This window comes from Myripristis murdjan, chromosome 6 (genome assembly GCF_902150065.1).
Source record: "Myripristis murdjan chromosome 6, fMyrMur1.1, whole genome shotgun sequence".
In the NCBI taxonomy this organism is placed as follows: Eukaryota; Metazoa; Chordata; class Actinopteri; order Holocentriformes; family Holocentridae; genus Myripristis; species Myripristis murdjan.
This window is the reverse complement of record NC_043985.1, coordinates 2,315,504-2,343,247: the sequence shown is the minus strand read 5'-3', so window position 1 is coordinate 2,343,247 and position 27,744 is coordinate 2,315,504. Positions and strand designations below refer to the sequence as shown.

Sequence of the window (27,744 nt, the reverse complement as noted above, 5' to 3'; positions counted from 1 at the left end):
CGGTGATGATTACAGCTATGGTTAAGATGAGGGCTATGAAGCACTGCCTTACAGACAACTTACTGACCATTCGTGGATATTACTTAATTACTTAATACTTAATATTACTTAACATATGTTCAAATCCATCATAATGCTCTAACCCTTATACACTCTAAATAAATAAAAAATAATAATGAATAGTCGCCTGACCAAAGAACAGTGTTCATTGCAAATTTATGACTATAATAACTTGACACAAGAGCTACAGTACCTGGGAAAGGTTGGAGGGTGGAGCTTTGGGTTCATCACTGTGGCTGCTGTCCTCTTTGGGTGCATCAGCAACCTCTGCACTAACAACAGCGGTGGTAACTGACTCTGGAGCTGGAGGTGCAGCGAGAACAGCTTCTAGTTCTGTATCTTGAGAAGCCTCAGCTGTAATCACATGGATATTTTTTATTTGTTTATTGTATTTGAACACTTTATTTGTATTTGCTTACATAGAATAGGGAAAGGTGAGCGGGAATCATGCAATCATGGAGAAGTAAAAGAGTGTCTTTCTTAAAGAGTAACTAATCCTCAAACCCAAATCTGTGAGAAAGCTGGTGTCTAATGGTGAAAAGTAGGGTTCCTTGTCTTTGGTGGCAACAGAAGTAACCAAGTAACCCTTGATTCACCCTTGATCACTTGATTTCTTTCAAAACCATGGGGAAAAGGCAAGAAATTAGCAAGAAATATTTTTTTTTAAAAATGACAAGAAATGATAAAAAAAAAAAATCAGTAAGAATTTACAAGAAAATGATTAGATAATTAGCCAAAAAAAAAAAAAAAAAATACTGGACAAGGAGCACAAATTACTAGAAAATTATAAATAAGATTAATAATCAAATTACCGTCAAACTATATTAATAATTATTATAATTACACATCTAAAATGGCAATAATGGTTAAATAATAGTCACCACTCAGAGTACGATAAGCGGTGACACCAACTGCCACCACAGACAAGGCACCATACTTCTACTGTTTGAAGTCAGACTTCTCAAAGATTTGGGTTTGCGGCTTAGTTACTTTTTAAGGGCACAGTAACCGAAGTGTGTTGCTCACTGGCTCATCTCAACTTCTTGGATACGGCCACCCTCCCAAACACACATACAAACCCTACATTAAAATTTTGCTTATTTATGAAGAATCAATCTAAAAAATCTAGCAGAACAAATCTCAGTCTTTCTTAGTTCATCTCTGTGATTTTGTTTCTTTGTCTAACCAGCCTTGTCTGCTTTCCACTGAGCATGCTCAGCAGCAGCGTGGTCATAGAGATGTCTTGCAGTCAGGCTCACAGGCGAAGTGCCATTGGTCAGCACCTCTGTAACCACTTCATCAACACTCAGACACACCCCTCCATAGTGATGTGCTAGGGCTGCTGCTGTGCTGCTCTGATCTGGAGAAAGAGGGTTCCCACACACACACACACACACACACACACACACACAGAGAGAGAGAGAAACAGAGACACACATTAAGACACATTTTTAGACTCCCTATTGCCTCACAACATTTAAAGTAAAATAGTTAACCATTAGATGCATACTTGACTAGAACCTACACTATTCCAGTGTAGGGGTCAAAAATGAAAAAAGTAACAAAAATCAAAATCAAAAATCAAAAGTTTTTCAATAATTTAAGTTGATTATTTTCATCCTTTGTGCTAAACTTTATTAAATAACCATCAAATAGAACTAGCAACCCATACACTATATGGACTTCTAAACTAATAAATGCACTTAGGCTGTAGGTTAGTGATGATGCAAAAATCTAAAACAAATGTCCTAGACTCTTGTTGCTCCTTTCTGTCTACAAAACACCAAACCAACATATAACAATGTTGGCAAGCTGTTTTGAATAATACCATACAAATAAAGCAACTACTATTACTATTACTAACTAGCCAACTTAGCTATATGGTGTTAGCTGGCTATCTAGGCTGATTTTAATATTAAAAAAAAAAAAAAGAAAAAAGAAAAAACAACAACCTGTGGTAGTAAATGTACAATGTTATGCACTTATCAATTATCAGTTATCAATTTAGTGTCACAAAAGAGTCCCAGCAGTAAAAAAAAAAAAAAGATGTATATAATATCGATAATATTAATATGATAAGATATAATATTATCTAAAGATAACATGTAAAATACTCTAGGTAAGTTCTTACACCACAGACATTTTAAGTGTGATCCACAATAAACAGACTCAGATTCCATACGAAGATTCCATAGGAAATGCGGGTCTTTTTTGACCCACTTGTGGAAACTTAAGGTAGTAATACATGTATTTTCTTAAAAAGTGCAAAAAGTAAATAAAACATTTTCAAGATTTTTGAATACCTAGAACATGAAAGGATGACACAGGTAATTTTTGCCCCACTTATGCATCTAAAGGATAAAGCTGTTTGTCTTTCAACACTTTTAAAATCTGTGCCTTAACTTGAAGCTTCTATCTATGCCCTGTAAAAATGCAGTCCACTGTCCTTCAGTCTAGTATGGAACCTTAAAGAGTTGTTCAATTTTAAAGAAGTAAAAAAATTCTGCCAGTGAAGAAAGATCCTCTGTAGTTTCCAATGCAAATGCAACTGCTGTCAGCTCCACCTGTCAGTGGGGCACCATATACGATGAGAGCGATGCCTCGCTGGCTGCGTGCAGCTAGGTTCTCAGGTGACATGTCTATGCCCATGTGGCGGGCAACTGCTCTGGACACAGGAGTCATTTCTAGCTGCCCCAAACTGCTTCTGCAACTTGCACTGGTCTTCTCTGAATGGACAGAATACATAACACACAAGCATAAGAGAGAGAATGACAGTGTGTGTGCGTGTCTCAGTCAAAGTGTATTAACAGGACAGAGGAGAGCAGAGAATACTGATAAACTTGGGGAAAGAGTGTATATGTGTGTTTATGTATTGTGTTAACTCATTCTGGCATCAATTTTACATACAAGAGAATAAAATTTCCATTTCAGTTTGTTGCGTTAAATTACACTCAAAAACAGCATCTTCAAGGCTGTTTTCATAAATAAATGACAAACTTTGCTTCTGAAGTGTTAATATATGCAGACCTGCAGGCATATTATTTGCATGCCTGCATTTAAACGTAGGTGTGAATGCTGTCTGAAGCTACCGTTGTCTGCCAGCTGGGAGTAATGTTCATTGTAGTGGTCAAGCAGTTCTGGGGGAAGAGTGTCTCCAGGGGTCCTGGGAGGCAGAAGCAGGATGTTGTGCTCATCATAACCCTGCATCACACGCAGGATCTGCACAAGATGAAGCAAAGGGGAGTACACATATTGGTCTGAAAGGCAAATAGACCTATATGTTCCAATGCCATCCTTTCCAGGTAGAAATGAAAATATTGCTAAACAAACATGAGAAAATTTCAGGCTGAGGAGAAGCTCTCGGATTTTGATGCAGACATTCAAAAATACTGGAAATGCCTCTCTTCATAAAAGCTTTGCATGGACAAAATGAGAGAACAATATTTCCATCTTGTGTTGTTGTCATTTTTAAAGGACAAAAATTCACTCTTTTTGAGTGAGAGATACCTTTTCTTCCTCAAGATACTGTGTGTCGAACTCCAGGGAGTAGAACTCAATGGGGAAAGGGCAGGGGTTTTTGATGATGACCTCAGCTTCATCCCCTGCACTTAAAGGCAGGCAAGGCCCCAGATCCAGCTCCAAGGGACAAAACTCAAGTTGAGGCTCCTCACCCTGCCCCCGGGCTGTGATCAGCACGCGCTGGGTGCTATCAGCCACACACACCACCAGCTGCCTGTTGTAGGCACGCTGTGGAGACACACAGTACGTAAGCGCCCTCCTCACTACTTCCATTACACTCCATTCACTCAGCAGAGACCCTCTCAATCTTTAAGACAAAGTTAAAACCCCAGCTCTTTGGGGAACACCTTCTCACCTAATGGATCATGTATACCCCCCCATCCCAATAAAATGCACTTTTGCACTCTATGAATTCCCTCTGCCAAATATAACTTGTAATTGTAACTATACTTTGCTGCACATATTCTATGCATTAGATGCATTCGTAATTGCCTTTAGAACATTTTAGCATAAGCATAAACATGGCATATCTTTGACTTTTAGTATTTTTTTAATCTTGTTTGTATCTGTAGTTTTTACAGTATATATATTATATTATACTATTGCTGCTGTGAAATTACCCAGCTACCCCTCAGGTTCTCAACTTATTTTGTCACATTGTATGTTGTGTCAAAATGGTGATTACCTCTAAACTCTGGCAGATGTCCCTTGTATCTAACCACAGTTATCTAGTAACAGGTTTTACCTTTAAATTACGAAATGCAAAGCTCCAGTCAACATCTCTGATTGGCTTGGTTACATTTGGAACCATTGTATATCTGACAAACACTACTGATTGCATTATAATAATAATAATAATAATAAAACTTTATTTGTATAGCACCTTTCATACAAGAACTGCAGCTCAAAGTGCTTCACAATAAAAGAAGAACATTTGAAAACACATTAAATAAAACATTAAAAAGAATAAAACACAGCACAGGGTGGAATTAAAAAGAAAAGGCTAAAAATTGAAATAAAATTTGAAATAAAAGAAAAGATGCAAATAAAACAATAAAAGACAACAGTGTGGAATAAAATAGGAGCTAGTTAAAGGCTAGAGCGAAAAGGTGGGTCTTTAATCTTCTTTTAAAGATGTCTAGTGAGCTGGCTTCCCTGATGTCTAAAGGTAGTGTGTTCCAAAGCTTGGGGGCGTAAGTAATAAAGGCGGCATCCCCAATTTTCTTTTGACTGTTGTAGGGAACCAATAAGCCAGCAGCAGACGATCGCAGTGTTCTTTGGGGTGCATAGCCGATAAGGGAGTTGGCAATGTAGCTCGGTCCCAGCCCATGAAGTGCTTTGTATACAAGTAGGAGAACCTTAAAGTCAACTCTAAATGTTACAGGGAGCCAGTGTAGGGCAGCTAAGACCGGACTAATATGCTCTCTCTTCCTGGTTCTGGTTAATAAGCGAGCAGCAGAGTTTTGGATGAGCTGAAGTCTGTCAGTAGTTTTCTTTGGGAGGCCGGTAAAAAGTACGTTACAGTAGTCAAGTCTGCTTGAGATGAAAGCATGTATTAGTTTTTCAGCATCTTTTTGATTTATAAATGGTCGCACTTTAGCGATGTTTCTAAGGTGGAAGAATGATGTCCTCGTCACCTTATTAATGTGAGACTTGAAACTAAGATCTGGATCCAATACAATGCCAAGACTTGTAACCTCAGATTTAATCCTGGCAGCCAGTTTCCCCAAGTTAATGGACAGCATCTCTCTTTTTGTTTTGGGGCCCACTAACAGGATCTCTGTTTTGTCTTCATTTAGCTTTAAGAAGTTATCGCTCATCCATTTGTTCACTGCCATGAGACAGGTAGTGATGGAATTTATCGCTGTAGCATCATTTGGTTCGGCAGAAATATACAGTTGTGTGTCGTCTGCATAACTATGAAAACATATATTGTGTTTTCTGATGATGTCACCGAGTGGCAGCATGTATAGTGAGAAAAGTAATGGACCAAGGCAGCTCCCTTGTGGAACTCCATAGCAGTTGTCCTGTTCCCCAGACACATGATCTCCCAGTCTGACATAAAACTTTCTCCCTTTGATGTAAGTTTTAAACCAGTGTAACACACAGTCAGAAAGACCAACCAATTTTTCGAGGCGATTGATTAAGATGTCATGGTCAATCATATCAAACGCAGCGCTAAGGTCTAAGAGGATAAGAATTGAGACCTTATTTTCATCATAGTTCAGTCTGAGGTCGCTGACGATTTTAGCAAGCGCCGTTTCAGTGCTATGATGTTTTCTAAAGCCTGATTGAAATTCCTCCAGGATGTTATTTTCTTTAAGAAAGGCATTTATTTGCACTGCAACTATTTTTTCAAGTATCTTACTAATAAATGGTATGTTTGATATTGGCCTATAGCTGCTTAGTGCATTACTATCTAGGTTGGGTTTCTTTAGTAAAGGTTTTACGACAGCTGTTTTGAACTCATCTGGGAAGATGCCAGTTTGAAGTGACATGTTTATAATTGCCAGGACGTGACTTGATATACTGTTGAACACCCGTTTAAAAAATGCTGTAGGTACTGGGTCAACACATGAGGTAGTGGAGTTGCATTCATTGACAGTCTTACAAAGCTCAGATAATGTTATGCTGGTGAATTTCCCCATGGTTGCATCGTTTTTACAGAATTTTCTGAGATCACCTGCGTTTGCATTGGTGTCTGGATTAACAGCAATAGTAGTTCTAATTGATGTTATTTTGTTATTGAAGAACAGTGCAAGTTCTTCACATCTAGATGCAGGGAACTGTTGTGAAGTGGGAGCAGTGTTGAGTAGCTGGTCAATAGTGGAGAACAATATTCTAGAGTTTCCTGAATTCTCTGTGATTATCTTGGAAAAATAGTTCGTTCTTGCCAGACGTATTTCCTTGTTATAGGTCTTCATGGCTTCTTTGTATATGTTACAGTGAACTGTGAGCTTGGTTTTCCTCCATTTTCTTTCAGCTGCCCGACATGTTCTCTTTGCCTTTTTAACACTGTTATTGTTTAACCATGGGGATATTCTGTCTGTAAACTTCTTTTTCACCTTTAGTGGGGCAACAGTATTTAAAGCAGCTGACAGGGCGTTGTTGAATTGCTTAACCATGTCATTTAGAGTGCAGTCACCACTGTGTGGCTCAAATGATCTCATGAGATTAGCAAAGTTGGCTTCGGCCTCATCATCAAGAAATCTCTTTTTAACCAGGTACTCCCTCTTAGTTTTCGTTAAGGTTAGGGTGGCATTGAAGAGCACACAGTGATGGTCAGAAATGGGCAGTTCAAGTACTGAAACATTCTCAATGTTTAACCCTGTTGTTATTACCAGGTCTAGGGTGTTACCATGCTGGTGAGTGGCTTCAGTTACATGTTGAATGAGTGCAAAGCTGTCCAGTATGTTCATAAACTCAGTGGCATTGGAGTCATTCTTTTTGTTGATATGAATATTCAGGTCTCCATTCATTATTAACCTGTCATATCTAGTGATGGCAAATGAGACCAACTCTGTAAACTCCTGTAGGAATGCTGATGAGTATCCTGGTGGCCGATATAGTGTAACCATAAGTACTGCTTCTTCTGACTTGAGCTCAAAAGCAAGATATTCAAATGATGCATAATCACCGAGGTCAATGTCATTGCATACTAACTGTGTAGAAAAAATGGCTGCAATCCCTCCTCCTCTCCTGTTTTGTCTGACTGACTGATAGAACTGAAAATTTGGTGGACAGGCCTCTAACAGTGTTGCTGTACCAGTAACACTGTTTAGCCATGTCTCAACTAAAAATATGCAATCTAAATTCCTTTCAGTTATCAAATCCCTAATCAAGAAAGATTTATTGGCCAATGATCTGACATTAAAAAGAGCTAGTTTCAGCTGTAGGGATGATGTGACAGGAAAGGAGGATGACTGCTGTTGAACACTGACAGACTTCAGATTGTTAAGACATTTGCCATATGGTCTGTAAATACTACGATGTGTACCTATTATCACCGGGATTGAAAAGGCTATTTGACCTCCATAGGGCCCTGACTTTTCCTGGAGAACATTATTGATATCAGTATCACAGCCTGGACCCGGCACATATCAGTCGGATTCACAGTCGTGAAGGTTTATGGGGGGTGGAGGGGGCCGATGACTTTTGGTCGATAGGTGTTTCAGGCGTGGTGGAATGGGAGGGGCATGATGATGAGGGGGGTTTAGGGGAGAAAATATGGGGATTTGACGTGGCGTAAGTTGGACTCCAATGCTAACAAGGTCCTTCATCCTGTCAGTGAAATCCAGAAGTGGGGAGTCAGGACTGGAAGGAGCAAGTGGGGGGCTTGGTGGGGACTGGGGTGGTGAAGACTGGGAGTCTCCAGTTGGGGCTGGGGCAGACTCCTCTAGTTGGGGTGAGGGTGCTGATTTTGGAGCTGATTTTGGAGCTGAATTACACTTAATTTACACATCAACATGCAGACTGAAAATCACCACTAACGGTATTAGAACTATACTGATTGACAGAAGAATTAATTGTATCATTATGATTACTATTATTTAAGTATTATTGCTTAACAATAAAATATTTATTCGATGCTGGATGAGTTCTTTTTGTTACAATGCTTTTTTGCTATCATTTTTTATCCAAATGCAATCCAATCCAAATTTATTTATAAAGCACACTTAAAACAACCAGGTTGACCAAAGTGCTGTACATAGGGATAAAAGACATCAGAACATAGAAGAAACATAAAATCATAAAAAGAAAATGTAGATACATAAAAATGTAAAGAACATAAAACATACAAAGTGTAAAAACATAAAACATAAAAGTATAAAAACATAAAACATAAAAACATAAAACAAAACATAAAAATATAACAACCATAAAATACAAGATTCTACAGCTCTCAGGCTGGGTTAAAAGCCAAGGAGTAAAAGTAAGTTTTGAGCAGTGATTTAAAAACCGGCAGGCTGGGGGCCTGCCTTACATAGAGAGGCAACTCGTTCCACAACCTAGGGGCAGCAACGGAGAAGGCTCGGTCCCCCCTGTTCTTGAGCCTTGTTTTAGGGACCTCAAGTCGCATCAAATTGGCTGACCTTAATGACCTAGAGGGAGCATGTGGCTTTAAAAGATCAACAATGTAAAGTGGAGCTAATCCGTGGAGGGCTTTAAAAACAAACAGTAAAATTTTAAATTTAATCCTAAAACGAACAGGGAGCCAGTGAAGGGCGGCAAGCACAGGGGAAATATGGTCTCGCTTACGAGTGCCGGTAAGGAGACGTGCGGCAGCGTTTTGGACAAGCTGGAGGCAGGAGAGGGAGGCCTGGCAAATTCCAATATACAGGGCATTACAATAATCAATGCGAGTAGTAATGAATGCGTGGGTAACCCTTTCAAAATCCTTACGGGATAAAAATGGCTTAATCTTAGAGAGAAGCCTCAATTGGAAGAAACCAGATTTGACAACCGAATTTATCTGTTTATCCAGTTTAAAATTACAGTCCATTTTAACACCAAGGTTATTTACCACAGGCTTGAGAAAAGGTTCTAAAGGGCCTAGATCTAGCTGAGAGTCAATAAGGGTGTCACTTGGTCTGAATATCATGACTTCAGTTTTGCTCTCGTTAAAGTTTAAAAAGTTTAAGGCCAGCCAGGCTTTGATGTCACTAAAACACTCCATCAAACTCTTTAGCGAGCTACCACCATTTCTTTTAATAGGCAGGTAGATCTGTGAATCATCTGCATAAAAATGAAAACCAATGTCATGACTTTTTAAAATGGCTCCAAGGGGCAGCAAATAGAGAGAGAATAGAATTGGCCCAAGAATCGAGCCTTGGGGAACCCCACACGTTAGAGAAGCTGAGGAGGAGGTAAAACCACCAAAGCTGACTCTGAAACACCTCTCTGACAAATAAGATTTGAACCACTCTAGGGCAGTGCCTTTGATCCCCACACTGTGTTCAAGACGAGAGATAAGAACGTTATGATCAATGGTATCAAACGCAGCTGTAAGGTCTAAAAGAACAAGAATAGCAGCATCTCCTGAGTCAGTTGCTATTAAAAGATCATTAAAAACTCTTAAAAGTGCAGATTCTGTGCTATGGAATGCCTTAAAACCAGATTGAAACACCTCAAGAATCCCATTCACATCTAAAAAGGACTGCAACTGTAAAAGAAGTGCTTTTTCTAAAATTTTTGACATGAAAGGGAGTTTAGAAATAGGCCGAAAGTTTGAAAGTACAGAGGTATCAAGATTCGTTTTTTTAATAAGTGGCTGCACCACTGCCTGTTTGAAACAGGGTGGTACACTACCGGAGGTAAGGCTGCTATTTACAATGGCCTGAATGTGGGGACCAATAGTGTTCCACACCTCTTTAAACAGGCGAGGTGGGATAATATCATTGGGACAGATTGAGGGTTTCAAATGAGTGACAATGTTTTTAAGAGCAGAGAGTGACATCGGTTCAAAATAGGGGAACACTGCTGCACATTCAACATGAATAGAGGGGTCGAATACAGGGAGTGAGATGCTTGCTCGAATGGTAGCAATCTTGTCCACAAAAAAGTGTAAAAAATTTTCCACAGGCCTCAGAGGAGGCCTCCTGATGAGCGGGTTGGGGAGTATTTAGGACAGAGTTAATTGTGTTAAAAAGAACATGAGGTTTATGGCAATTTCTCAGGATGGTGTCAGAGAAGTACTTGGTCTTTTCAGATTTGACAACCCTCTGATAATTGCGCCAGCTTTCCTTAAGAATGTCATAAGAAACCTGTAATTTGTCCTTCTTCCATTTGCGCTCAGCTTTTCTACACTCTCGTCTAGCAGCACGGGTCACATCATTAAGCCATGGTTCAGGTTTAGGCTTGGCGCACATGGATTTGAGTGGGGCAACTGTGTTAAGAATGTTTTGACAGGTGGACAAAAAAGAATGAGTTAATACCACGGTATTCCGGCAAGCAGAGGACCCCCCAGTCTCCATAGCAATATTGAAAGCATTGGAGAATTTACTAGCAGTAAAGGGCGTGATTATCCGACAGATGCGTGGTGGGACGCATTGTTTAACAGGGTGACAGGGAAGAGAAACGTCAAATAGGACAGGCGCATGGTCGGAAAAGACAGCTTCACATATTTTTATATTTGAGACAGGTAGACCACATGACAGGACAAGATCCAATGTATGACCATGCACCTGCGTAGGACCAGTTACAAGCTGTGTTAAGTTGAAAGCATCAATCAAATTTAAAAAGTCTTTTGCTAGCGGGTTTGAAGGACAGCATACATGAATGTTTATGTCACCAGTAATTAAAATATGGTCGTATTTTGGTGTTATTTCAGATAGAAAATCAGAAAAGTCACTGATGAAGTCTTTGTTATATTTAGGGAGTCGATATATAACTGCACACAAGACCGGCGGAGATCTACCCAATTCAAATAATGCAAGTTCAAAACTTGAGAAAGAGAGCAGTGATAGCTGTTTGCAGTTATACTTTTTCTTAAATATAATGGCTAGCCCACCTCCTCGCCCTGTAGTCCGTGGAGAGTTTAAATATGTGCAATCGGGCGGTAAGAGTTCAGAAAAACAGCTTATGTCACCAATATTTATCCCCGTTTCAGTCACAAACAAAAAATCCAGGGCATAAGAGCAGAAAAAGTCATTTAGGATGACGGTTTTGTTAACCAGTGATCTGGCATTGACCAGTGCAGATCTAACTGGGGCAGGAATAGTGGCCGCCTGAGGTGCCCGGCTCAGCGGCCGGAGGTTTCTGTGGTTAACGCCGCCCTGCCGGGGGGTGAACTTGTTAAAGTGAACAGGAGAGCTATTTACTGGGCGAGGTACTCTGCTTGTGATTACAGTCTGAATATGGAAGTGAAGCGGTGAGGATGGTGATACCAGCAAGGGCCGACAGGGGGAGCTAGCACTGGAGATGGTGGTCTGAGCTGGAAATACGGAAGGAGGGTGAGGGGCCAGATCCGGGGTGGGTGTGTGCAATGTATGCCGTACCCCTCTGCATAATAAAGTGGCTTACCCCCTCTGCAGGGCTGAACTTGATCTGGACGTTGACCCGGTCTCTGGGGTAGAGCAGGCCAGAGTGGGGCATCATCTCGAATACCACTGGGGGAGGGCACTGCTTCTGCAAGGCCTTTTTACGCAGATAGAAAGGCAGGAACGTGTCTAACATGTTTATCTGCAAGAAGACAAGGCCAGACTATGTGAGGGAAAGATTACATACCAGTCTTTAGTTAAAGGCATTCCATGCCCTTAATTTTCTAAATTGAAATTGCTGAAGCTGGCAACAAATGCCAAAGATGGTAGGCAGCCTCTACTAGTATTGTGTTATGTAGTAATGATGCAGTTTCAAATACTTTCTTGACAAGTTTCTGGACAACTAAATAACTAACTGCTAGTAGTGTGTAGTGTAAGTTACATCACAGCAACATGAGATAAGGCTGTAACACTTAATACCAGTAATTCCACCAACCCACCTTTAGGTGACAGCAACTCTTAAAACAACTATTGTGGTTGGTCGATACCTTCTTGCAGGGCCTCACATCCTCAGCTATGCTCCAGCAGCAGGGTACAGACTCGTGATTGAACAGTTGTATCGTCATTACCTGATGGTGAAGGTTACATAGCACATAGTATTTAGACCATGATCTGAGTGACTTCTCAGCAGTATGGTTTCTTTTTCAGTAAGCATGTAGTTGTGATGTTGCACCAGCATTTATTCCGTAATCAGAGTTAAACTCTGGTTGTACAGAAATACAACCAGAGTTCAAGCTTTCATTTCAGCCAACGTCTAAATTAGCTGGCCAGTGGCTTCAATAAAAAGTTTTAGAGGTTCAAGTGTAAATACTTGATACACTATTTATCATTTAACGGCCTTTATCATTCAGTCACAATACTAAATAGCACCTTTGACCTTGCAAACACAAAAAGTCGCAACAGATATTTGCCTTTGTATGACAGCATAATATACTGTATATATTGTATCTTCTAATCAATAAATTTTACTATATAATAGTGTATTATGCACCTGACACATGCCACACTGCACACTGTCAAACTGCAGTGTATATGTGGAAACAGTGATGGCCGGCATGGTCACCACTGCACAAAGCCGGATTTGGACTGTGGGGCCTCCAGACACCTGTTAATCAAAATAAAATCACAATCTGATAGAAATTCTCCATCTCTCTAAACAGAAGAATAAACATGACAGACACAGTTAACAGGAAGTAGAGAGAATGAGGATCTGTGTTCATTTGTACCTGTATTGGCATGACAACGCTAATGTCCCCCATTGGCAGGTTGGCTCCTCGAGGGTCAAAATTAACCCAGAATGTCTGTGTTTCTGTGCAAGGCAGGTTCTTCACTCTTTGAAATTCTGTACTGAAGCCTTGGGAAGCACAAGAATACCATAATGGTTTATTTAGTGTCTTACATAAAAAGGAAAGACAAGCAGCATCAAGAAAACATTAAAGCTGCAAGCAGCGTTGGACGGGCCCTCGCCCCCCCGTGCACGTTGGGGACGGCGCGCGTGTCAAAGTGTAGACAATTCGTCCGTTTGTGCCAGTTTTAAGGGTATTTTTCGATGCTTTTATTTTGAAAGAGTTTTGGGCTTTTATTTTGAAAGGCCGCGGAAGTCCTAGTGTGTGACCTACAGGACTACTGGCAGCTGCTGCATGATCACACCAAAATGCAGGCACACACACTCACTCACTCACACAAACACACACACACATACGCACGTGCACACACACACACACACACACACGTGCGCGCGCACACACACACACACACACACACACACACAACGCCAACAAAAACCAACTGGTAGTACATTCGCTGCTGGTGCCCCTCTGGCCACTAGCAGCGCCCCTCCAGCAGATGGCGCCCTTAGCATGTCCTAGTGTGTGACTGACTTGAGTACTGGCAGCTGTGGCATGATCACACCAAAATGCAGGCAGACAGAGAAATCCTCATTCAATCCAGTGGAGAAATCCATAAAACCCACCCCTGTTTGAGGCGTCACAGCTCGGTCACTGTTTCAGTCACAGACTTGATTCAAAGCCTAAACGAGTCACGAGACTCGGATCTATAAATCTCCCATTTACATGATTTTGCTATCTTTTACCGTTTTTGAGTTATGGCAGTTTTAGTTTGAGAGTGTTTTCTGCTCCCTCTGAGCTCTTACAATGGGTGTGTATTGCGCATTCCTGAGGCAGCTAGAGTGAGTCACATGTCCAGGCAGAGTGCAGAGCAGAGCACACCAGAGTCAAAAACGTTTGAAAACTCTTCACAGCTCCCACAAACTTGGTCCAATCCACAGCAAAACTACATATTTTTGTAGGAATTTTTGTCCTCTCTCCATCTGCATAGTTTTCAAAGCCGTCAGACTTTTATTTTAGACTCCAGGGGCATAATTAGTGCCAAGTGTCAGCCTCTTCACACCAAACTCCATGGAAAAAAATGAGGTTTTGGCTCTGGCCACTCCGACTTTGAGGGCTTATAAAATCCAAACGAATCGAGTAATGACGGAATCTTTAGTAACTTTTTTTCAGCACTGTGTCCTCTGTCATCTGTTAAATTTTCAAGCTGCTGCCATTTACGCCCTGGGAGGAGATAGATTTTGTTCAAAGCGGAATTTTGGGCGAGAACGTGAACATTCCAACGCAAATTGTGGACTTCCTGTTGGTTTTAGGTGGGGGGTGTCAGCGCGTGATTTGTAGGCCTTCATGAGACCTACATTTCGGCGTTGGTTTGGTGTTTCTATCACATTCCTGTGGGCCGCAGTGGCTGCCTTTGTGTGCCTAAGTGGCGCTACCGAGCCCATTTTTGCACTTAGGGGGTCCGTTTGTCTATTTTATCAAATTTTTCGCCAGACCTGGCCTGCGTGCCGAATTTGGTGAGTTTTGGAGCATGTTTAGGGGGTCAAATTAAGGGTTATTTAGACGTAATAATAATAAAAACGAAGAAAAAAAAACGAAGCAGATACAATAGGGCTTCGCGCTGTTCCAGCGCTCGGGCCCTAACAAGGCACACTAACAGTAAACATGAACATAGTGACAGTAAAAATGAAGTGAAAGAAACATACTTATGGTAAGATGCTGCACACTTATAATAAAAAATGATGAAATAGGACTGGGCGAAATGGAAAAAATCAAATATCACAATATTTTTGACTGAATTCACAAGTACCGATAAAGTGCCAAAACTATTTTCACAAATAATTTACACAATGAGATTTTTGATAAACAATCATTAGTAATGTGGATATGATGACCAAGCAGATGGAGGCAAATAATATAACAGGTTTAACAATCTGTTAAGTTCAGAAAACTGTATCCCTTTACTGTACTGTCAATTTTAAAACCAGGAAAAGCCAACTCTTCACCATATCATGACATTATGATATCCAAAATCTCAGACAATACCTAGTCTCATATCACGATATGGAAAAATATGGATATACTGCCCAGCCCTATGATGCAGCACTCTCACTAACCTGATCAACAACTTTTAATATTGTTTTAATCTCTGTTTTGACCTATATGGATTTTTAAGCCCAACACTGATAATGATTATCTTTTAACTGAAGCTTCAAGTGGCCGATATTTTGTACAGTTATTCAATACTGGCACAAAATTTTGAAAATTACTGTGCAATTAAATAAATATATAATTAAACAATAAACTAATATAATGAATCATAAACAGAATAAACAAAGAGAAAATTGCAAATGCAAAATAAAAAGATGAGAGAGATTATGTCAAGCAGAATAAACAAGCTTTTAAAAAAAGAATAATTTCTCTCATACTGGCAAGGAATGACACGGACATACTGGTATCTGATATTCAAAAGAAGGCAGACATCAATACCAATAAACTGGGACACCACCATAAATCGTTTTAACGCTAATTTGTTTCCCTCAATAGTATGTATAAATGTACAGATTTACATGGCAAGACCTCAAGTGAGGACAGGTTTTTTTGTTCTAATATTCAGCTATTTGTTATAGTGTCGCCTTGAGACATGTAGGCAATTGTAAATGTCCACCCATCTCAATGGAAGGACACGTAATTCACCCACATTCTGATAAATCTGTCAGTAATTTCTGAGATACCACAAATGAATAATAGATTAAAAGTGGGTATCCCCCGGCTTGCTACATTTCCATTATGTTACCTGTGCCATCCAGAGGTTTGTGGTTTGCATGGAAGGACACGGGCACTGTCCCAGTGTTGGTGACTTTGACAGTGTGATTGAGGACTTTCCATGAATGACATAACCAAAATCGAGAACATACTCAGGCAGCAGAAACCTGGAGTGGGTTGAGGATAGATCACAAGCAATTGAGGCATCTCTAAAACACAATAAAATGCAACATAGAGAATCCTGTGCTTTCATAATGTCAAATGTCTTTCATAACATTGTGTCTTTTTTTGCCAAGCATGGATGTAACTGAATATTTGTACTCACAGTGCTGTAACAGAGTAGGTTTTTAAAGTACTTGTTCTTTTTTCAGTAATTTTACTTTTACATAAGTATGTTTTTACTAAGTTTTTACTTACTTGCACTTCTCGGCATTTTAAATTCAATTAAATTTAGGTAGTCCATAAGCAACAGAAACTAGACACTACCACTCCAGACCAAGTTACGTCTGGCTTTACTCAGCCTTAACTTTGTCATGCACTTAATTCTGAACTTACAAACTTCCCAGTTAAAAGAAGTGCATTGTGTAAATAAAGCACAGAATGATAATTGTCTGTGTAAAGCAAACGTTTCCTCAAAGACTATTTTCTGATTTACAGTGCTGGTGCTTTTAGGAAAACTAATGAGGATGACTTTATTACAGTGATGGAACACTAGTGTGAGGAAAGTTTGAAGTCTTATCTCTTAGATCTCTTATCTCTGAAACTTCATTTTCATAGATAGTGGAATGAAAGGAAACCAATGGCTGGAGAAAAGGTTTAAATTATATACATTTTGTACATATTACACTTAACATGCAAAATCACTTGTATGGCCCTTTCAGTAAAATACCAGCAAAGTAAAAACACTTCTGATTAAGCCAGACATTGTGGCATTCTTTCCACCACTGCTTGTCATTAGCATTCAGTTAAACTGAATCAGAGGGCAAAACATGTTGTGAGCCAAAGCAAACACGATGACATCCATCATTCCACATATGTATATGCCAAGGTCAGTGAAATGACCCAGCAAGATATCTGTCAGTAATCCTGACACTTTCATTCACAAAACAGTCATTCCAGCCCAGTCAATTAGCCATCTGTTTTATCAGTGTGTGTGTGTCTGGGTGTGTACAAACAGTACCTTCTGAGATTCTGCCACTTTTTTGAGGAACCCGGTGAGTCTCGGCGCTCCAGCAGGCTGCTGGTCATAGCAACAGCATTGTCTTTGACGAGTCTTCTCTCAACCTCCATGTGTAGCAGCTTCTCATACTGGAGACAGCAAGTGAAAGAGAGAAATGAAAAAGGAGGAGCGAGGAGGAAAGAGATGGAGAGGGAGAAGGAAAGAGAAAGATAAACACTCAAAGTTAGCGAGAAAACATGCAAAGAGTTCCAGAAAGCAAAAAGTATTCAGTATTATTTCCAACTGAGCAGACTGAGCAAAGCAGCACACAGCTCTTACTTTATTTCTACACCAGACCAGTAGCAATAAGGTCAGGATTTTCTCTGGCTAAGGCAATAATGTTGCCAGCATGCCAGGTTTTGTGCAGAGATTGAAACTCTCTACAACAGTTTGCAAATGTTATCCTCATCTGTTAAAGTGTTATAGAATTTTTTAAATTTTCACTTCAATTGTTAGGGAAAATGGCCATGGTAGGACTCTAGGGTTGTTACTAGGATAACACAAACACAAAAAACAAGGAAATATCAAGGGCATAAGCAGAAAATAACAATTTCCATTATATTTCAGAGGCTGGTTACAGATGTGAAGATGCAGTCACAGTGCCTTATCTGAGAAAAGGAGACATGTTTTGTGAAGCATTTTTCACACTTTGAAAGAGAAAAAGGAAGGTAAAACTGTGTTGCCTAGAGCAAGAGTGAAACATCACACAGTTAATGTTTTGAGTAGCCCGCATGACATACAAAATTCAAATCAATATCCATTTCAAAAGTATGTTGTACATGGTTGTAAATCTAAATGTAATCCAATTTTAGGGCTATTATCCTCATTTTTGGGAGATATAAGGTTTTTGTTAGACAACATTTATTGTGGTTACTGACAGTTAGGATGCAGTTGTCCTTCAGTGTTGCTCCACTACCAGAGAGGGGACTGCTCTGAGTTTCCTGTCTGACTCTGTCTGTCTCCACAGCTGCTCTGGCCTGCTGCAACACCTCACCGTAGCATTCTTCTGCTGCAAGGAAGGAAAATAGTGCAAAATAAACGGAAGCATTTATGCTTCAATTTGCCGTGGTGAATAGCAGTCAGGGGCAGAGTTAGGGATTTTGGAGCTTGTTTCAAAGTGCCACTGTTTTATTTGTACATAAATTTTTTAAAATTTATTTGTAAATAAATAAATCAAGTTATCAAAAACCCAAATCACATGTTCAGGAGAGGAAAGAAGCCCAGACGGCTTATTCAAAGTCCTCACCAAAAACAAAATATCGCAAACATCAAAGAAAGAAGAAACATTGTCAGATTTTTTTATTGTAGTCAGATTTTAGTCATTTATTTTTCATGCAGTTTCAGGTAAAATTTAGTTAACACAAACTAAAAAAGTTTTAGGTTTTGTCTTAGTCAGTCAATGATTTTATTTTTTTTTTTTCATTTCTGTCAGATTTCAGTCATTTTTTATGCTGTAATTTTAGTTTACATTAAGTAATCAAGTTTGTTGTGTTCTCTCCTCTCATCTTGAAGCAGCATGGATTCTCTCTCGTGACCATGAGTCATTGGGCTCTAGTTTCGCAGACCAGGCGAGGCGGGGGCGTAGCGCAGATGCGCTTCGCCAACTGGGTGTGGCCAGGCGGATTTTCCAAGTTTGGCACGCCGTTCTCGGTGGCGCAAGTACTCCGCCATCCCTCCTACCGGCGGAGGGGAGGAGAGAAGGCATGGAGTGGGTTTGACACAGCCGATTCACATGTAACCAATCAAATGAGCCCCTGTCCTTGCCTTTAAAATGCGCTGCGCGAAGGCGTAATGAAAGTTTACACAGCTGACATGGAGGTCTATTGCCGCGGGCGGAGCGGAGCTCAGGAGACAGGCGCGGAGCGGAGACCGGCGAGCAGTGCGGACATGTCACCAAAACCTCACAGGCAGGCTTCCGGGATGTTAGACACATGAACGATGCAATAAATACCGAAAAAAACACTATTCAATGCTACGATCACAATCAGCACATACATATATCTCCATATCAACTGTCCCGTCACAGCTGATGTCAGATCAAAGGAGATTGGCACCGTTTATGCTGATCGTGAGGTTTTGGTGATGTGCGCCAGCCAGCCAAACTTCCACTGCGCCAGCTCCGCTCCGCCTTGCGCTGAAAGTAGACGTGGTTTCAGACGGCGAGCTTTTGGCGCACCTCGGCGAAGCCTTTTAGCACGAAACTGTCACTGCGCCAAGCCGAATCTGTCGGCACCTCCCCCCGCTGCGCCGCCACTCCCATCTCGGCGAACCTCCGTCTGCGAAACTTGGACACTGTCCGCCTCTCCCGCTTCGCCGGTCGAAACTAGCTCTGCGCGGGGTTCGCCTCACTGCGCCACCCCGCGCTGCGCCGGGAAACTAGAGCCCATTATGTTTTTACATTCACCTGGATGGTAGTCGATGTGCATCCAGTTCGGGCATAAAACCATTTCCTGACAAACATTTGGGGCTTCTTCTCTGCCACTCACGGTCTATGCTCACAAGAGCAGTGCCTTTCAGTGGAGTCTGAAAGGTCCAAAGAGAACTAGCAGAGCTCTGAGCTCTGATGGGAAACGGTACGTTCATTGGATGATGGGCAATATGGGCAGTGAAAACTATGGTTAGAATGGTTAGAAGCCACACACACACATAAATACATGTATGTATATATACAGTACAGGCCAAAAGTTTGGACACACCTTCTCATTCAATGCGTTTTCTTTATTTTAATGACTATTTACTTTGTAGATTCTCACTGAAGGCATCAAAACTATGAATGAACACATGTGGAGTTATGTACTTAACAAAAAAAGGTGAAATAACTGAAAACATGTTTTATATTCTAGTTTCTTCAAAATAGCCACCCTTTGCTCTGATTACTGCTTTGCACACTCTTGGCATTCTCTCGATGAGCTTCAAGAGGTAGTCACCTGAAATGGTTTTCACTTCACAGGTGTGCCTTATCAGGGTTAATTAGTGGAATTTCTTGCTTTATCAGTGGGGTTGGGACCATCAGTTGTGTTGTGCAGAAGTCAGGTTACTACACAACCGACAGCCCTATTGGACAACTGTTAAAATTCATATGGCAAGAACCAATCAGCTAACTAAAGAAAAACGGGTGGCCATCATTACTTTAAGAAATGAAGGTCAGTCAGTCCAGAAAATTGCAAAAACTTTAAATGTGTCCCCAAGTGGAGTTGCAAAAACCATCAAGCGCTACAACGAAACTGGCTCACATGAGGACCGACCCAGGAAAGGAAGACCAAGAGTCACCTCTGCTTCTGAGGACAAGTTCATCCGAGTCACCAGCCTCAGAAATCACAAGTTAACAGCAGCTCAGATCAGAGACCAGATAAATGCCACACAGAGTTCTAGCAGCAGACCCATCTCTAGAACAACTGTTAAGAGGAGACTGCGCCAATCAGGCCTTCATGGTCAAATAGCTGCTAGGAAACCACTGCTAAGGAGAGGCAACAAGCAGAAGAGATTTGTTTGGGCCAAGAAACACAAGGAATGGACATTAGACCAGTGGAAATCTGTGCTTTGGTCTGATGAGTCCAAATTTGAGATCTTTGGTTCCAACCGCCGTGTCTTTGTGCGACACAGAAAAGGTGAACGGATGGATTCCACATGCCTGGTTCCCACTGTGAAGCATGGAGGAGGAGGTGAGATGGTGTGGGGGTGTTTTGCTGGTGACACTGTTGGGGATTTATTCAAAATTGAAGGCACACTGAACCAGCATGGCTACCACAGCATCCTGCAGCGACATGCCATCCCATCCGGTTTGCGTTTAGTTGGACCATCATTTATTTTTCAACAGGACAATGACCCCAAACACACCTCCAGGCTGTGTAAGGGCTATTTGACCATGAAGGAGAGTGATGGAGTGCTGCACCAGATGACCTGGCCTCCACAGTCACCGGACCTGAACCCAATCCAGATGGTTTGGGGTGAGCTGGACCGCAGAGTGAAGGCAAAGGGGCCAACAAGTGCTAAACACCTCTGGGAACTCCTTCAAGACTGCTGGAAAAGCATTTCAGGTGACTACCTCTTGAAGCTCATCGAGAGAATGCCAAGAGTGTGCAAAGCAGTAATCAGAGCAAAGGGTGGCTATTTTGAAGAAACTAGAATATAAAACATGTTTTCAGTTATTTCACCTTTTTTTGTTAAGTACATAACTCCACATGTGTTCATTCATAGTTTTGATTCCTTGAGTTAGAATCTTCAATGTAAATAGTCATGAAAATAAAGAAAACGCATTGAATGAGAAGGTGTGTCCAAACTTTTGGCCTGTACTGTGTGTGTATATATATATATATATATATATATATATATATATATATATATATATATATACATAATACAGTGCATTCAGAAAGTATTCAGACCCCCTTCACTTTTTTCACTTTTGTTATGTTGCAGCCTGATGCTACAATCCTTGAAATTCATTTTTTCTTCCATTAATCTACACTCAGTACCCCATAAAGACAAAGTGAAATATATATGTATATATCCACATTCAGAAAGTATATATATATATATGTATATATATATATAAATAGGGAGAGAGAGAGAGAGAGTGAGAGAGAGTGAGTGAGAGTGAGAGAGAGAGAGAGAGAGTGAGAGAGAGTGAGAGAGAGAGTGAGAGAGAGAGAGAGAGAGAGAGAGAGAGAGAGAGAGAGAGAGAGAGAGAGAGAAATGTATGTATGTGTGTGCGTTCATCTGTACATAGGTTTCGTGGCAAGTCCAGGCAGACCCTAGGGAACACTCCCTCTCCGGTAAGGATGATGTCCTGGGGTGGTAGAAAAGCAACCTGTAGCTGTAGTTGCTTCTCAAACACCTCAGGGACGCCTGGGATGTAGAACACACGTAGACACTGCTCCGCACCGGCCTCCACATAGCCCTGACACACACACACACACACACACACACACACACACACACACACACACACACACACACACACACATATACAAGCTGATAAAAATGCACACAACAAGTCCATCTCTTACACCTCCTGCCAAATGGGCCCCTGGTTGGCTGGAGTCAGGCTATACTCACTGTGGAGGGGAAGACCACAGGCTGACCAGGTCTGGGCTCCACAGGAAACTCCTGCTGTCCTCCATTCCTTCCTGCATGCTCCTTTTTCTGCCTTGTGTCTTGCTGTTGTGCCTTGCGCTGCCTCCCTGCCACCTCCTTCATTTCCTCCCACATGGGCATGATGCCAAACTTGAATCCCACCTTGCCGCTGTTCCTCAGGGTTATGTCGGCCTCCGCCACATGGTCAAACAGCTGAACAGAGAAGAGAAAGGAAATTCAAAGTTTAATGCTGTTCACTCTCTCCCTATTCTGAAACTGTCAGCACCTTTTTATATTAAAAACAACAAGGAGTAGCTTCAAGGCAGACAGAAAGCAGCTGTTTTCTGAACCTTTTTAGTTTGGATGGAGCACTTTAAAAAGTTGAGAAAAGTTGTTGTCTTTATTGTGTCTAAACCAGTCACAGTGCAGAAAAGGTAGGATTACAAACTGCGCAGGCATCTAACAGTTTACAACAGTGACTAATAAAAAAGGAAAAGGTAGTCGTCCCTGTGGGTTGTATTTCACATTTTCTGTCAGCACCAAATGCAGTTGAGGACTTGTTCACTTTTTCAACAAAAACAAAAAACAAGAAAACAAAAAACAAAACAAAACAAAACAAACAAACAAACAAACAAACAAACAAACAAACAAACAAACAAAAACAATGGTGTGCATATCTTTTACTTCCTTAAAAATTTACTTTGGGTGATTATATCATGATGAATTTCAAATATTACAAAAATTCAGACAAAGAGGAAGACAAGAGATCAAATCCAGAGTTGTAGGTCAGCGGTAGCAACTTCTATATGGAGAGGGGAACAATATTTCAGGAATTCCTGATTAATATGGACAAATTTCATCCTTAGCAAGAGAAGATCCAATGAAAAGTGAGGCAGAGACCGAGAGTCAGAAAGAGAGAGAGGGAGAGAGGGAGTGAGAGAAAATAGTGCTGAACAGACTGGCAAGGTCAGAGAAACGTTCTGCTGAATCACTCATTTTGACTAAAACAAAAATCAATACATCCTTGTTTTGAATATCAGTGATAACTGGTCCGAATGGCCTGCATACTAAAAGAGGGAGTGGGAATGCAGAGGATCAAACAATAAAAAATTACATTGTGCCTTGCTGTCCCCAGCCCGTTTAATGTGTAACTATGCAGGCTAAAATCTAGACTTTATTAAACATTTTAAAAATCAAATAAAAGCAAAAACCATCAAAAAAGAAATTAAAAACATTAAAAAAAACACAAAAGAGTAATTAGAGTAATTAGAACACGGCATCCGCCAGAAATGATTTACACCAGAATTACACCATTGTTTCCCCTGTTTTAGCCCAATGAGTGCTGGGATAGGCTCCAGCAACCCCCCGCGACCCTTGTCAGGATAAGTGGTTTGGAAAATAAATGAAGAATTACACCATACATGCGCTTGGGTTACTAAGGGAAATTTTGAAAATGCCAAAGTGGCAAGATGCATCATTCCTGAATTTTTGTCAAAATCCCAGCAGTGGTCTCGTGTGACGCAGACGAATGAACAGACCACAGAACAAGAAGAGCAAGATGACAAGACAACAAAAAGTCAACACAAAAAATAAAAAAGTAAGAGTGGAGAGGAAGACACTCAGCTCACAGGTGGTCATAAGGTCAGAGATATATCAAAGAATAAAAAGGCACTCTGTCTAAATACAGCATATAAAACACCTATGGAGTAAAATGACACCTGCTGGCCGAGGTTGATGTGGGTGGAGTCGAGACTGTAGGTGATTTCTGAGGCTTCTCCTCGGAGTGTGATGTCATACGTAGGCCCCTCGTCCACGTGGCACTGCACCACCACCTGCCTGCTGATGTCTGGATGGCCGTAGAAGGCAAAAGTGACCAGCTGCTGGTCCCCGGGCTGCAGTTGACCATACTTTGGCAGGATGTCAAACACCTAATCACAAAAAAAAGAGCAGGTGGATTCAGTTTGTTTACATTTTTTGACTGAGACTGATCTTCACTATAATGAAGGGGTGCCATGTCGACATTTGCGCTAGCTTGGGGTGCCATCGGTGATGTTTCCATGAGAGATACACTGCAAAAAGTCAAAATCTTACCAAGATTATTTGTCTTATTTCAAGTAAAAATGTCTTATTTCTAGTCAAAATATCTCATTACACTTAAAATAAGACATGCAAATTTTTACTTGTGACACGAGTCACAAGTAAAAATTTGCTTGTTCCATTGGCAAAATTTGTTTCTTGTTTCAAGTAAATTTTCACTTGAAACAAGTGAAAATTGTCTAAAGACAAGTAATTTTTGAGCTGATCATGTCTTATTTTAAGTGTAATGAGATATTTTGACTAGAAATAAGACATTTTTACTTGAAATAAGACAAATAATCTTGGTAAGATTTTGACTTTTTGCAGTGTACAGTTAGGTCCATAAGTATTTGGACAGTGACACAAAATTCATATTTTTGCCCTTGTACACCACCACAGCAAATCTGAAATGGAGTAATCAAGACTGAAGTGCAGACTTTCAGCTTTAATTTAAGGGGTTGAACAAAAATATGGCATCAACCGTTTTGGAATTACAGCCAGTTTTATACATTGTCACCCCATTTTCAGAGGCTCAAAAGTAATTGGACAAAATATATATAATATACATGATTCTACTTATAAGGATTATATTCAATATTTGGGGGAAAATACTTTACAGTCTATGCCTGAAGTCTGGAGCCCACGGACAACATCACCAAATTCTGAGTTTCCTCCCTTGAGATGCTCTGCCAAGCCTTTACTGCAGCTGCCTTCAGTTGCTGCTTGTTTGTGGCTCTTTCGGCCATCAGTTTGGTCTCAGCAGGTGAAAAGCAGCTAAGCTGGGTTGAGGTATGCGGACTGACTTGGCCATTGAAGAATATTCCACTTCTTTGCTTTTGCATTGTGTTTTTGGTCATTGTCCATCTGCACTGTGAAGTGCCGTCCTGTCAGTTTTGTGGCATTTGGCTGAATCTGAGCAGATAGAACAGCCCTATAAACATCAGAATTCATCCTGCTACTTCCATCAGCAGTCACATCATCAACAAACACCAGTGACCCACTTCCACTGGCAGTCATACATGCTCATGCCATAACACTGCCTCCACCATGCTGGACAGATGATGTGCTCTGCTTTGGGTCATGAGCTGCTCCTTTCCTTCTCCACACTTTTCTCTTCCCATCATTCTGGTGCAAGTTCATCTTTGTTTCATCTGTCCAAAGAACCTTTTCCAGAATTTGGCAGGCTTTTTTTTTTTTTTTTTTTTTTGGTTTAGATGTTTTTGGTAAAGTCTAATCTGGCTTTCCTGTTCTTGAGTGACACCAGTGGTTTGCACCTTGCTGTATACCCTTTGTATTTATTTTCTCGAAAACGTCGCTTGACTGTAGATTTGGACAATGATACGCCTGCCTCCTCAAGGGTATTTTTTTACTTCCCTAGATTTTGTGAATGGGTTTTTCTTCAGCAGGGAAAGCATTCTCTGGTCATACACTTTAGATGTCTTCTGTGGTCTTCCAGGCCTTTTGGTGTTGCTGAGCTCACCAGTGAGTTTCTGGTTTTTCAGGATATACCAAACCATTGATTTGGCTACTCTTAAAGTTGTTGCTATCTGTCTGATAGATTTTTTTGCTTTTTGAGCCTAACGATGGCTTCCTTCACCTGCATGTACCCCTCTTTGGATTGTATGTAGAGGGTTCTGCTAAACAGCTACCAAATGCAAGTGCAAACAATTGGAAATAATTCCCAATCTTTTATTTTCTACATTTGTCCTGGAATGATGAGGGAAAAGGCCACACCTGGCTCTGAAACTGCTTTTAAGTCAAGTGTCCAATTACTGTTGAGCCTCTGAAAATGGGGTGACAATTCCATTTGTTTATGTGGAGTAACTGATCTTAAAGTCTTTATCCCTAAAGCAACATTTCTCATTAAACTCATAAATCATCTTGACCCTAGTCTTAATGCAGATTTTTAACCAAGGTCCACATACTAAAAACAAAAAAGTAAAAGCATATATTTCATGGAGCCAGAATTTGCGGAATTTACATCATTTGACACTGAACACATTCACCGGTCAGCCTTCAGCATGGCAGAGATGGCTGGACTTGAACGAGGTGTGTAGTGTGAGGTATTAAAATGATTTGAATGTTTTATGATTCTGTGACCCTAAAACCTGAAAATACAACTACAATCTAACAAACTAATAGAACATGCTTTGTTTTTTTTTTTGTAACACCATGAAAATTAAACGTGTTGTGAGGTTACAAAACCGATGAGGTCTACCATGCACTTTAATACAGGTCCTTAATCTTAACAACCCAGGCCTTGTTTTAGCTTGGAATTCATCACTTAGAGTTTAGGATGAAATCAGGAAATGTGTTTGGTAGTTATTATTCCATCTAAGGTAGATAGAACTAAAAAAGCTAAAACTGACATTCGATGGTTTATATATTTCCACGACATTTCTTTAATGTTTTTTCCTATAACCTTTCCAGCCCTGGTAGAGACAGTACCATGGGTTCTTGTCTGATTTCAGGTACATTTACAAATGGCTAGACAAATGCTAGACAATAGTCTTAAACATTTTATTAATAGGGCTGGGCATCAAAATTCACTACCTTTATACCTTAAATGCCTCTACAGAGGCAATGGACAAAGAAAGTATCAAAAGCACGTTGGTTTCAATAGGTGTCAGCAGCATCAAGGCACCTCCACAAGTGGCTTACCTGCTGTCATGAAAACAGAATTGCACTTGAAAAAAATCCAAGACACGACTTTTTTAGGCAAATTTATAAAACACAACACTAAGGAGAGTCAACAGAGCAAACACAAAGGGACAGAGAGACAGAAAGAGGTGAGGTGGGTAGTCAGACACACGCGCACACACACACACACACACACACACACGTAGGGTCTGTGTGTGTGTGTGCGTGTGTGTGTGTGTGTGTGTGTGTGTGTGTGTTTGTGTGTGTGTTTGAAAAAGAACTGAAGGGAAAAGTAAGGTGAGAAATAATTTGAGTAAAAGCAATTAAATAAGGGGGAGAATTGACTGGAATTGAAATAGTGAAAAAAGAAATAGTAGAAATATGTAATAGTATACATTAGCACCATACATTTTTTATTACTAAGTGCATACAGTGTGTGCTTGTTTGGTGTTCCTCCTTTCATTCTGCAGTCACAGCAGTGCAGATGCATTTTCAAAAGTACCACGTAGGCTAAATAATGTGTCAACACCACTGTCCGTCCATGATTCTCCCTCATTTTAACACACTGTCCCCATGATTTCCCCATTATGCTCCAGTATTGCAGAGTTTCTCATTTACAGTTCATTAGATTTTTTTGCATTAGTAATTTGTACTTTTGAGTTATGCTTCACATGATTTCATTTTAGTGAGGGGTTTCAGTCAAATCATTTTAGAAAATACAAATTAAGTGCATATGACTTATATGTCTAGCCTTCTCTGGGCAAAACATTCTCTCACTGCTATTTAGGGGGAATTTAAAGATCTTTTTCTTTTTTCTTTTCTTTTTTTTTGGTCAAATTTTTGATTCTCAATTTCCTGTGTCCAAAGAAGTGTTTGTCTACATACTCAACACAACACAACCTAATTCAATACAGGCAAATAGGGCGAATCAATAGCGCCTGAACTGCAAGAGTATAATGTGTGAGCGAGTTTGAGTATATTTGTTTGTGTGTGTGCATATGTG

At 40.5% G+C, this 27,744-nt stretch overlaps 1 protein-coding gene across 1 annotated transcript in view; it reads right to left on the bottom strand.

The window, feature by feature from the left end:
* Window positions 1–27,744, bottom strand: part of LOC115360422 (hydrocephalus-inducing protein-like) — an 85,962-nt gene that overhangs the window by 14,478 nt on the left and 43,740 nt on the right. Inside the window, 16 exon segments of the mRNA XM_030053339.1 lie at window positions 254–414; window positions 1,247–1,420; window positions 2,625–2,786; window positions 3,150–3,279; window positions 3,568–3,807; window positions 11,602–11,760; window positions 12,107–12,187; window positions 12,610–12,723; window positions 12,845–12,972; window positions 15,762–15,845; window positions 15,848–15,897; window positions 16,911–17,038; window positions 17,828–17,958; window positions 21,675–21,849; window positions 22,008–22,238; window positions 23,744–23,953. Of these exon segments, the coding sequence (XP_029909199.1) occupies window positions 254–414; window positions 1,247–1,420; window positions 2,625–2,786; window positions 3,150–3,279; window positions 3,568–3,807; window positions 11,602–11,760; window positions 12,107–12,187; window positions 12,610–12,723; window positions 12,845–12,972; window positions 15,762–15,845; window positions 15,848–15,897; window positions 16,911–17,038; window positions 17,828–17,958; window positions 21,675–21,849; window positions 22,008–22,238; window positions 23,744–23,953 (2,358 nt within the window).